The sequence below is a fragment of the Idiotropiscis lumnitzeri genome, chromosome 5 (genome assembly GCF_059441095.1).
Source record: "Idiotropiscis lumnitzeri isolate Australia: NSW breed Sydney's pygmy pipehorse chromosome 5, RoL_Ilum_1.0, whole genome shotgun sequence".
NCBI classification, from domain to species: Eukaryota; Metazoa; Chordata; class Actinopteri; order Syngnathiformes; family Syngnathidae; genus Idiotropiscis; species Idiotropiscis lumnitzeri.
The window spans coordinates 20042047-20054987 of record NC_142395.1 but is presented as its reverse complement, the minus strand read 5'-3'; the positions used below and the strand labels follow the sequence as shown (position 1 = coordinate 20054987).

Here is a 12941-nt window from a genome sequence, read left to right as displayed (position 1 = left end):
ACATCAACTTTTGATCTGAAAATTTGTGATAATTGGGTCCAACACATTTACAGTTCAAGAACATTGTTAATCCATGTGTTTAAAGTCCATGTAGATTAATTTAATCACACAACTAATTATTCCATTGCTTATATCCATATATTAGCCATATACGTAAACGATATTATGCTTGGGCCAAATTCTGACGCCTTACATTCCATCATATCCTTATTACTGTAGGGTCCTACTAAACATGCCATTAAAGAAGTATTAAAAGGATTTTAAATGAATGGTCAGAACTCCCAATGTAGTCATTGTGTTCCATTTTAATGGGCCAAGGTGTAAGCAGCGCACACCTTTAGTCATTTGTTCAAAAGGTGTCTTCCCAGCATCATCTTGATGAAAGCCAAGGCGAGGTCAAAGAATGTGTTCATGCAGTAAATCTCAACACAGTCACCTCTTGGTCAAATCTGTGTCAGCATATACACTACTGTGCCAAGGTCCATGCTAATAGGTACATGTTTGGAGACCACTACGTGTAATGAACTGAGCCTTGGACTGCAACTCTGCGGCGTGTTCAGAAAACACCAGCGCATGTTTGTGTGTGGAAAAAGCTAAGCAGCATTTTTCTCGACCAAAAAAAAAACAAACAAAAAAAAAAAAACGGCAAAATGGCAAGTGCATACAAAGGCATACACAAACCAGCGCGCACACACGCATGCAGCATGCTCAGTCACCCGTAGGAAGGAGACCCAGGGCGAGGCCGCACATCTGACAGGAATCCAATTGAGCGTGTCTAATGGCAGACATCCAGGAGAAGAGGCAGGGGGAAACAGACCTGGAGTGATGAGGAGAGCTGAGGGCAATATCCTCTCTCTGTTTGTCTCTCTCTCTCTCGCTCACGCTGCATCATCACTCTATTAGAATGTTGCATGTACAAAATGACATGATTCCTGACATTTTTTTTCCTTCAAGATCTTTTGGAAAAATTCTAAAATAAAAATTAAGATGGTATTTTTTTTCCTTTTTATCCTCAGTGATTATTCATTCAGTGGACTTCATTTGATTTTAGAGGCATCGTCTTGGTCATATTAGGTTTTGTTTGAACAAAGGGGTTCTGACGTATTGCCCTTGAGCTGCTCTCCTACTGCAATCTCTTTTTGAAGTTAAGTGTGATTCACTCCAAGCAGGACCACTTGTTGTATTGACTCGTTATTGACAAAACATTGCTTCCTCTTTGCTATTGGTGTCAGCAAAGGGGTTCATTTTATCCCCCCCCCCCCCCCCCCTCATAGTGAATCTGCATCACAATATTGATGCACCCATCTGTCGCGCAGTTCCAATGTGGTATTATGATTACCTTTCATTGCTTTATATTACATCTGCCATTGCTTTGCAGGGCAGCAGGGCATTTTAACTAAAGATGTAAGGTTATCAAAAATCCATTCCGAGGACGTTTTAAATGAACCGTTGCACCAGTGAACACGTCATTACTTGCTTTATTTCATGCCACAATATTTACTTTACTGTTCCTTTTACTTTTTGATTCAACTTTATTTCGCCATGAATTGTTTTTTTGTTAACGTTTTGCTTGTCTTTTCCCGTTTTATTTTCCAATTCAAGCTGCCAAATCGTTTGTAAAAGCTTGTATAAGAAGCATCTGTGGGGTACTAACTTGGGGTGGGATTGTATTTCAAGTTAACTGCCATTTAAGCACAAGTATTTCAAATGGTAGACTTGGTCTTAGTCTTTGACTATTTGTATACGTGTAACAATACCGTTTTACTGAGTCCCGCTGTGGTCAAAATAGTTAATTTTTCACTAACTTTTTTTCTTCTCCGGAAAATGAAATTGGCATTCATTTCCAATGCTATAGATCAGTTTTGGAGCGGTCTAAATGGAAATAATTTCCCACGCATTGCCCATTTTTCATCGATAAAAGTGAGTCGTTGATGTTATCAACTCTCACCCACTGCAATCCCGCTGACGCCATCTGCATACTGAACTGTTTTACTCTCACTATAGTCAAATGTTTTGGTTCTCATTTTACAGCAAGCACTCAGAGACAACATGAAACGTAAGGAGTCTGAGGAGAAACAGAGGAGAGCACAAGCAGCAAAGGAAAAGGCTGAGCGTGAAAAGCAAGAGCGACAGCAGAAAAAGAGTGGCTTGCTTGAACTTAATGCAGGTAAATAAAACATTTCATGTTTTCCTAACAACCTTTGCATGCGGTTCCTGTCCCCCATGACATGCCTTTGTGCGACATTAATTTCTGTCACCCCGGCTAGACACGAGAATTGAATTTGATTAAAAACTCAAGCTCGTTACATCACTTTCTTTCAGTTCTGTTGGACATGTGTGAACACTAGCAAATCAAATTGAAACACTATTGCAAGTTCGCAGGTTATGTCTTAGCCTGCAGCAGCCTGTATGAGTGCATTGATTCTTCCTCTTTGCATTCCGTGAGGCAGCGTGTGCACAACGTTAGCGGTAGCAACGGCAGATAACAGGATGAAGCAAGTTATTTTTTGCCATGTTCAAAAATCTTGTTGATGTCACGACATCCATTCATTTTCTGACAGATTTTGTTTCGGGTCACGGGTGAGCTGTAGCATGCAGTAGCTTTGCTGACTGCGAGAAGCAGTGTGCGCCTCTTAGTAAACCATAGTGCATATATAAAAAACTATCCAGTGCTCAAGTGTCACTTGATTGTGCAGATATTTTTTTCCCCTTCATGTTGTGTCGTGCTGTTTTGCCTGGTCATCACTTGTTAGTCAGTCAAAAAAACTTCCGTCCGATTTACATTCTTGGAAAATTAAAAAAAAAAAAAATGGTGACATGGTGGTTTGTTGCGCAAGTTGATACAATTGGAATTTTGACCTTGTAACCTTGTAAAAGGGACAAGGACCGTTTGCACGCAAGCTCGTTCAGACAAGAGAAAGCTTTTTTTTTATTTGATATCTCATGTGCGACATGGTCATCCATAGACAGTGACCACCTATTTTCATTTTATTTGTCGGCATTTTATTACTTTCACCGGGAAAGAAATGTTATTTGAAAAAAAGTCATTTGATTCATAACGATGAGAAGATTCTACTATTTGAACTAAAATGCCAGGGCTCCTCCGTTAAAATTGAGCATCATTGCAGTATTATTATAATTATAATATTTATTATCAATTCCTGAATTTGAGATTTATCCAAAAGGTTTCAGAAACAATACCGTCGGATGACTGGGCAGTTTCAAATTTTTTAATTGAATTCACATTGCTTATTTATGTAGAGCATGTATATAAAATCTATTTTGTACTACTTAAAAACATCCATGACTGTGCCCTTCCGTGGTAATTAAATGAGGAATTTAGAACATGCTTCAAACTTCCAGTTGTTTTTTTTGGGTTTTTTTGGTTTGTTTTTCCCTCCACCCTTTGGAGTATTGCCGATGCCAAGAACTTGTTCAACAACACAGCCTCCAGACCTATTTTCAATGCCAAATCTAAGACTGGCAGAAAACTCCAGCCCGTCAGTCCCAGCCTCATACTAGCATCTATAGCTTACATTTGCCAACCATTGTAGCTTGCCTGCAGACAGAGTGCACATATAAAACCACAACTGCGATTTGTGCCAAGTTGCTGTCATATGTTTGGCTAAATATAATATCAAAGCTTCCCTTTCCCTCTCTGTTGGGTGGCAAAGTTTAACCCAGATTCACAGAGTCTTTGCAGAATTAATACACCACAAGGTAATCAATGAAATCACATTCTGATGGATGTGACATGCGTCATGTCACTCCTTCCAGTTGTGTGTTGAAAACTTTCTGTCTTGTGTCTGTATGTCACCTGAAAATAGAAGAATGCTTCAAGTGAAACATACAGGTGCTTCTCAGTAGGGTTTAAGGCCGTGCGTTATTGAAATTGTTGTTTTTTTTTTCAAGTTTTTGGAGCTATAGCTTTCTTGGTCTTGCTTGAGATGGTGTATGAGCTTGCTTGAGAATTGTTTTACTGAGGAAATTTTTTGTGCCGGAAAATTTAGAAACGCTACCTATTTTTCACAGATTATTTTGACACCTTTAGGCACCCTAAAGGGGCCCATAATCTCACTCCCCATTCTTCATCCCAAAATCAGTCCATCAAGCCCATGAGGACATTGCAGCCTCTACTTCAAGCTTTGGTTTTATTCTGTCTTAAGAGGTCCCTTTGAAAGTATTTCTCTCCAACCATTATGCATTTATGTGCGTGTGTGGTTTTTTTTGTGCATGTTCTCTGCTTACTGTTGATGATGACGGGGAAAGCAAACTGGTACATGCCAAACACGCCTGGTTTTGGCAGTGTACGACTACACGAGCAGACAATGCAGACATACTGTATACCCACGCGCATGCATGCACAGATTGTTGGGATGAAATTGCCGTGTCGTAGTAATTGGGCATTTTGCCACCAACCTGGACCCTCTCTCTTTCACAAACTCTCTTGCTCTATCCGTCTGTCTCTGACCATATTTATTAACTAAAGAGCTTTCTCTTTGTTTGTTAGGGAGGATTGCCCTCAATGGAGATTTTGTATGTGATCATTTCATCATCCATCAATTCCCTAAAAGCCCCAGAACAGAAAGTCTGTTATCCACGTTATGCTGAAGAACACTGCAATGAATAACGTAAGATGATGAAAAGATAGAGACTTTCTTAAGTACATTTTTAAACGGACTTGACTTTAACTCATTCACTGCCATTGACGGATAAAGACGTCAAAAATATATTTTTTTTTCGACTGGAAGTGAATGAGTTAAAAAAAAAATACAAAGATGTAGGTGAGCATACTCATGTATTGCCTAATCTTAAAATTCTCACACATGCTTTGCTGCATTTAGCCTGCCATACACTATGGGATATCGACACGCTGATACAAAATGTTCTCGCCATCTGCAGTGTGTGACCTAGCAGTTTGAGTGAGTGAGAGCTTCATCTTAAATCCATTTGCATAGAGCCTGACGGAGATTGAAATTCAGATTGGATTGTGTTTTTTTTTTTTTTTTCTCCCTTTTCCCCTCCTCTAACTGTGCCTGTGTATGACAAATCTGTGGCATTAACTCCCAGGGAAGGCTAGGAGCTGGGACGTTTGTGTGCTCACTGCTCAGACATATTACACAACAGAGTGTTATTTAACACTCACTGTAACGCTGCAAGTTACAAATTATTAAGACATTGGATACTAAAAGAAACAGCTGTGCAACTCCATACTGAAAGACTCAAAGAATATAGAATTATAATTTTTGTTTATGAATCCACTATATTTAGCAATTCTTCTTAAATAGCCTTGAAGATATTCAAATATCAGAATATTTAATCATATATTATACAGTATTAAATGCGGTGTAAAAAAAAAAATAAATAAATAAAAAATAAATCTGTTGCCACGTGCCTTTTACCTGGTAAAGAAGAGTAAAGCCTCGGAAGAAAACTGAAAGAGGCTACAGTGAAAGCCTGGAAAGGCATCACTTTAAAAGAAAAATTAAGATGTTTGTTGATGTCAATGGGTTAATGGCTCTATGCGGTTATGAGCAAAGGATTTGCAGCTCATCATGAAGGTTATTCAAGTTAACATCATTTCTGTGCATTTTAATCCTTAACACCTCTTCTGCTCACCTGAACAGTTCCGCTACAAATGTTTATTAAAAATGCATGATCACAAAAAACATTGAACTGAAGCAAGAATTTGCAATGAGAAAACCACAGTAATACAAAAGCATTGCTAAAAAAAAAAAAAAAAAAAAGTATTTTTTAATCTGTAAGGTTGTAAAGCATAACAAAAGCAGTCACAGAAACAAAAAATGTTAAAACCCAATCAATGTCAGCGGTATTAACTCATTCTCTGCCTAGAAGCCAAAAAATAAATTTATTTTACCTGGGCAAGCAGTGAACGAGGACGCATAAAACAAACTAAATATTATATTCTCATTTGTGTATATCTCACAAAGGTGCGCACTTGTAAATGGAAGGTCATCATCTGATATCAAACCCAAATTCATTTACATTAAAATAAAGGAATGAGCCTCATTATTCCATTACTTTTGGAGTGAGTTGTAAATGAGCCCTGCGCTGTGAATAGGTCTTTTTTTTTTTTTCCATTGTAGTCGTACAGCTGTTCTAAGCGTTCTGATCCCAAATGCCGCTTAAACACGAGAGCCGGGCAAGTTGTGCGCATCAAAGGACCAATCAGTTTGTTGTGCTGCCAGAGTTGGAAAAGTACTCCTCTCTCGCTCTCAGTCCTCTTACATCTTTAGTCTCTCGCCGAATCTTCAATGCCGCCTTTCATAATATACCCATCTTACAACGACTAGCATGACTAATATCCTGCTGTCATGCGCACCTCCCTCAGTACTAATCATGTGACGTGTCTGCTGATCTTGTTCTCACTTTGCAAGCATGTGGGTGTGCGTATCCGCGTGTGTTAAGACGTTCCGTGTCAGGTTGTCGACATTATTTTGAAGCACGACTGCAGAGACAACAATTGGACAGTTTTTGCTCCCCAATAATCTTGAGGCTGGAGTTTTTTTTCTCCCCCCCTCAAGAGGGTCCCAATGTATTTCATGTTCTCGTACTTTGGAGGTAAATGGGCCACTACACATGACGGCACACACTATAAGTTTTAGTTGATTTATCGGCCCCGTTTTGTTTGTTTTGCGCATTCTCCTTTTGATGGAAAACACGTACCGGTCTGTGTGTTACTGTGTGGAACACTTGCTGGCCTTGATGAATCGCCTTGGCAGCCAAGACAATTTTCGACGTCAAGGAGCGTTGGGCCTGCTCAGAAATCCATGCTGCTTCTCTGCTCTGAGTAATGATGAAGAACGTGACGTGCGCATGAGCTAAAGCTGAACATCAGTAAAACAAACAAAAAAAAAAAAATCTTCACAGAGTAGAGTTTTGTTTGTTTGAGGAAAATAATGTTCTCTCTTTGCTCTGTTTTCTCCTTGTAAACTGTCAAACAACACGTACTGGTTTGATTTAGAATTAAGCTTTGATCACATTGTCGCTGATTTGTATATTCTTCCCTGGCTTATTCAGTTCGCTTCTGTCACGAATTTGACAACATAACCATCTGATTTGTATGCCCAGAATATTTTTCATGAGCAAACACCAGCTTGTGTTTTTGTTACAAATAGTTGTGATATGGTTTGTGCGAGACGTGTGTGTTTGATATCCTACGCGCTTACTATCCTCTTCGTGTCAGGTCGAAACTGTTTGCAACCATTATGTAAAGGCTCACAACTATAAGAAAGTCTCCCGTATCTGATTTTCTTCAATAACCCCTTATTCTTCTTGGATTTTCAGAGAATGATGAGACAGGCGTGATGGATAGCTTGCTCGAAGCCCTGCAATCGGGAGCTGCATTCAGAGACCGCAGGAAGAGAGCGCCAAGACCAAGAGGTAAATCTCTAGTTTACGCGCACGTATGCCTGGAGCTGTGCATTTCATCTAAATTAAATTATGATTATTACACTCAAGGATTGCAAAATTGGCAAAATTGTAAAAAAAATAAAATAAAAATAATAATAAAAAAAATGCAGTTATTTAAATGTTCCCACAGTTTAATGGCAATTTCCAAGTGTATAGCAAGTAAACTCGAATGCACTTGTTTTTGTCTTTGCACTGAACTCATACTTTTTTAATTCATCCATTTGCCCCATTTTTTAATATTAAAATAAAAAAAAAAGCAATTTTGTTTGGTTGAAAAGAAACTTGCATAATTCTAGTGTTTCAAAGAACAGAGCCGTCTGAGTGACAGTAAGCCGCATACTCACAAACACAGGCTCATCTGCTTGTGCACACTGCTCTCCTTTACACTGCAGCAGAACTTAAAGGGGAAATTAAGCCCAATTTTTTTTTTTTTTTCTTTTTTTTTTTTTTACAAGAATATGTCCTACGCAGGCCCACTAGTCAAAACATGGCATTCTGATTAATATTGCGTTTGGGGAATATGAGTTAAACAGTAAAAGAGACCCGTTTTTAGCCATCTCAGGGGGGCGGCCATTTTGTCACTTCTGGCGACGTCACAGTTTCTCAGGTAACGACCAATCACTGGTCACCTGTTTTCTGAAACAGAGCCATGATTGGTCGTTAGCTGAGCCCTCAGCAACTGTGATGTCAATTTCAATCCCCAGAAGTGAGTAAATGACTGACCCCCGACCTTAAAACCCAAGACTCAAAGTAGGAGTCTGGTCCTAAAAAGTGTGTTCAGGACAACCTTAGTTTAGATCGTTCTGACGCTTCCAGTAGCCTCTATATTTACATTGTGTGTAAACTGCCTTGCAGGTAACCAGCAACAGACCATCAGTCCCAGCTCCTACCGTCAGGTTCTAAAGCCTGTTAATCATGGTAAAACCGAATACAATAACTTAATCAGCTAAGATCTAAGGCATGGTTAACACTATCTATTTGCTCTTTTAAAGCATTTCCTCCTCTGCATGTAATGGGAGCTATGTTCCTTGTGCCCTCTTACCTTTTCAGTTATCCATCTTACTGTGACCCTGTGTGCGCCGTACACTTTGTATGGATGATTACTTTCGAGCAGTGGTGTGCTGTTGTTTTTTTCAAATGGGTAGACAGTGTGGGGAAAGCTTTAAGATTCCTTGAACTCTGCGTGTGGGCTGTTCTTTGGTCTGTCAGTTTTTTCTTTTTTGTTTTTTTTAAGAGTCTGGAGAATTTGAAAAGTCGAACATGGCTGACTATTATTAGTTATGGCTGTAACTAAATGTTGCTTCTCTCTCACCAAGTACTTAAAGTCAGTTCTTGGAATTCACACGGTGTGCAATTCAAGTTCTTCAAGTTGGTAGTCACAGTCTCCTGTAAGGCTGTGTATTGATTCAAAGTTCCCAAATCGATTCACTTCGCTACACAACGGCCCGATTTTATTCGATTCACGAGTCACTTTGATTAATTTTCGATTTAGTCGCAACCAATGTTGCAATTAGTTTAAACACTTTGCTGTGACTAGGTGCAATAATAAAAATATGAATATTTAAATTTAGAACTGCAGCCAATACAGTTGCAATAATCATGTACGTTTTATTTAACATGACGTCATCAAATCAATAAATACATCTGCTTTCTTGCTTGTTGGCGCTGACGTCACTGCTTCGGCCATTTTGTTTCGATGCGCTACTTTCGCATAGTGACGTGTAGTCAGGTCAATTTATGGGGGAAAATATGTTATTGAAAGTATTGATATATGGTTTTATGAATCAATATCATGAAGTGAAAAGGCAAATCGATTGAAATGGATATATATATTTTATATTTTTTTATTTATCTATTTTTTTTTAAAGCCATCCCTACTCGCCTGTGATTTGACCGAGGTTTGCAAAATACTCAGGAAAATGTTAAAAAATATTTCTTGTGTTTGTATATGAGCATATATTATTTAATATTATGTCTTTGCATGGCTACGGCTGTTAAGTTGACTTTTGAGCATAGCAAACCGAAACGCCTGATTTCTTTGGAGCAAAGGTTTTCCGCAATCATGACTCAGCCACTTACGTTGTAGCTCTTTTACCTTTTATTACTTGTAATTGAAATCCCCATGGGCTGAGGTAGAGCACCCATGAATACAATTATTCAAGCTTGGTCCGCCCACATCATTGATGGCAATGATAAAGGGCCTCGCTCAGTTGTTCTGCTTTTGGAAAGCGATGAAGGGTTGGGAGATATACAGTGTGGGAGGAAAAAGACAGATCGAGGCAGCTGCAACATCAGAAATAAAGACAAACTATGTGAAGAAGAAAGATTGAAGCTGTTGGTATGCCTGAAACAAATTTATACTACACAGAAAGAAACAATATCAGCATTCTGGGGCTCGGTGTGTGTGTGCTTGCGTGATTGTTTTTATGACAAAGATGGTCCATGACAGAACTTGGTATTAATGTGGGAATGACAACAAATACGACTCACAAAGTTACTTTTTAAAAATGACTCCATTATGAATTGTGATGGTAATATGGACTCGGACCAGTTTGCCCAGTGGGTCGCTGCAGACCTGGCCTTGTTGATCCGTAAAGCTAAAGCCTTGTCTGCATAGCAGGCATAGTATTCAATGCGAAGACCCAGAGCAAACAGCTAATTACTTTTCTCTCCCTTGCCCAAACACCAGCTCAGCCCTCTCAGTGCCCATTCATCTTAATTTCCCCCACTCTACCATCTGCCGCCGAAATAACACTCCTCCACATTTCCCTACCATCCCAGATCCCCGCTGTCTTATTCTATACTCTCATGGCCCTGACAGTGGCCCACCCCAAACATAATTACCTGTTATTGGTGTGAAGACTACACTTCTGCCTCAGCCCATCACTCATAATTCCCTTCCCACCGACCTCACAAGAAAATCCGAGGTCTTTTATCCCCAAACTTTCCTTTAACTGCGTTAAACCCAGCCATTGGTCTGTTTTAGTGACAATGTTTATGAGGTTGTATAGTCACTGAACCATCTGCTTTAACTTTCCCACCACCTTAATACCAACTTTTTACAGAGGTTCAAGTATCATTTTAATAATTGATCTTATGGGGGCTGTTACTTCACTCCATTGAAGCAGCAAAACAGAAGAATCTGTGCTTTTGTATACTGCAATTAATATTGAAGGAAAGCTTCTTGAATGTGAACATTCATTATGTTGTTATGGTAGATGCCTCGGAAAAATCAATTGCACCACTTTGGTACTGACATGCCCGACACGGTCCTGACAGGTACAAATCAATTATAGCTAAACCATGTCTTTGTTCAGTCAATTTTGATGACATTTAAGCAGTTTTAAATATAGCGCTTTTCCGGTTAACATGAATGGCATTTTTTTCCCTCTCCATCTTGAATACTGAAGTCATTATTTACGCAACTCAAAGAACTGAATAGGCACACCACTGCTAAGGCCCGGCGTGACTGAACAACACTGAAATTGGTGTGCAGTTATGTATGTGGGGTTCGGCAATTATTTCAGATCGTCGGCCTTTGCTTTTGACGTAGTTTGAAGTCACAGGTGAATGACATTGCAGGGGTCGGAGATATAACGGTAATGCGAGCTTTCAGAATATAATTTACGTTTCTGAGTACAAATCATACTGAACTATAGTTATGATTTCATTTCATTTCAATCTGTGAGTACAAAGCGAAGCATGGAGAGTATCTTTCATTGTAGTGTTGAGTCACTGATTGGAGCAATTATTGCCAAGAGAATTACAAATAGTCACACTCTGTCCAGTTGAGCATTCTGCCACGTTGCTCAGTATGCGTCTTGTATTTTTTCTTAGATGGGTCTGCAGTTTTCTTCAGCTCACATTCGCAAGTACTCATATAAAAATACACAGACACACCCGACTTGAAGGGATGAAGGTAAGCAGGCTTTGTGGTAGGTGGCCTGGGTGAGGATAAGGCTTTAGGGCTCTGGGGCTCCTTGGCTCTCTAAATTGGATTGGGCTCTACAGAATGATGGATCGATGGTGGTTCGCCACATGGGTGTCGGAGACTTATTGAATCTATAAAGCAGTCATAGCTTTTTAACTGTATCCCTCTGAAAACGTCTCTCCGGGCACTGTCTGATCATTTCATTACTTTTTTTGAAAGCCGTTATCTTAAGATTGTTGAGAGGCTGAGTTGTGAAAGTATACAGTGTCTAGTTCTGAATGTTTATAATTGGTGGCGAGTCATAGACTGTGCAACGCAGAAATAAACGTGGGAGTGGAGTGGGATGGGTGTTGCTGGCCGCATATCGTGCAAAGCGGGCATACCTGTTCGTTTTTTGTTTTTTGTTGTTGTTGTTTTTAATTCATCTTGCAAGCTTGTTTTAAAATGAGCGAAATCCACCCCAGTTAGCATTAGCACCTTTACATCTGTCAAGAGTCCACTATCGGTGGACGTAACAGAGAAGCTGGTCACTTTGAAAAATGAAATGTTTTTAAGCTTCAAATAATAAAGAAACCTGACGTGCTGCAAATGTTTTTATTTATTTATTTTATTTCATCTTTGCAACCCGTCACGGCCCGGTCCAATGAGGACCAATCCTGGACCACAACCCGGTGGTTGCGGACCACTGCTATAGGGCTTATATCGAAAAATACTTTAGGACAGTGGTTCCTGAAGCTCTTTTCAATGATTTCTGCCTGATTTATTACATTTTGGAACTTCTTTTGTAGTGGTGTGCTTGTGTTTGTGCTCCATTGAGGATCTTTTCCCCCGTTAGATTTGGATACCCATCCTTTGTCACACCTGCGAGCATGTACATTCTGCATCCCAACTGGTCCAAATATTCATTCGCTTCTGTGAACAAATCGCTCACTGTTGTCGCTCGTTTCATTGACTGGAAGGCTGCCAGTCCCTCTGTAATTTAAAGGTCCGCAATTATCCCACATACAAAGATGATTAGCTGAGCTGTTTCACTGAAACCTCAACGCTCACTAAAAGCCAATGAAAAAAAAGGTCAGTCAGATTTGACATCAATCCTTCTCGTCACAGAGCGTCAAGAGAGGGACACAAATGCCGTCTGAAATGCCTCCAGTAGGAAAGTCAAAATATAGAACTATAACCACATGGCAATTCTGTTATTTCAATGGATGAGTGACAGTAAACCGGAAACATGCAAACACACTTCTTCAGAACCAGTTCACCTGTAAAAGGGAAAGAAGATAAATACAGCTAGTATGTATTCTGCTCTGTGCGCAGGTCTATATATCATCCAGTTTTACAAGTCCTAAACCGATGAGGCTTCACAGATATCCACCTTCAGATGGATTATGAAAATGTTAGGCTGTCCTAAAGTAGCCGTGCGTGGTCAAATAGAAGATGCTGTCTCGTCAAGTGCCCAAATCAGCCCGTTCACATCAGCTGGCCCTTAACAGCAGCGGAATGCCGACCTGCTATTCAGTCAATCCTGCTTGACTTTTTACCTTTATACTTTCTTAACATCTGTATGTCATCGTAGACA

The 12941-nt window shown here is 39.7% G+C and overlaps 1 protein-coding gene across 2 annotated transcripts in view; it reads left to right on the top strand.

Moving 5' to 3' along the window:
* Positions 1-12941, top strand: part of diaph3 (diaphanous-related formin 3) — a 74038-nt gene that overhangs the window by 41207 nt on the left and 19890 nt on the right. For both annotated transcript variants that reach the window (XM_088296981.1, XM_088296980.1), the window contains 3 exons: positions 2032-2167; positions 7309-7404; positions 8290-8352. In XM_088296981.1, coding sequence (XP_088153107.1) covers positions 2032-2167; positions 7309-7404; positions 8290-8352 — 295 coding nt within the window. The remainder of the gene's footprint in view (positions 1-2031; positions 2168-7308; positions 7405-8289; positions 8353-12941) is intronic.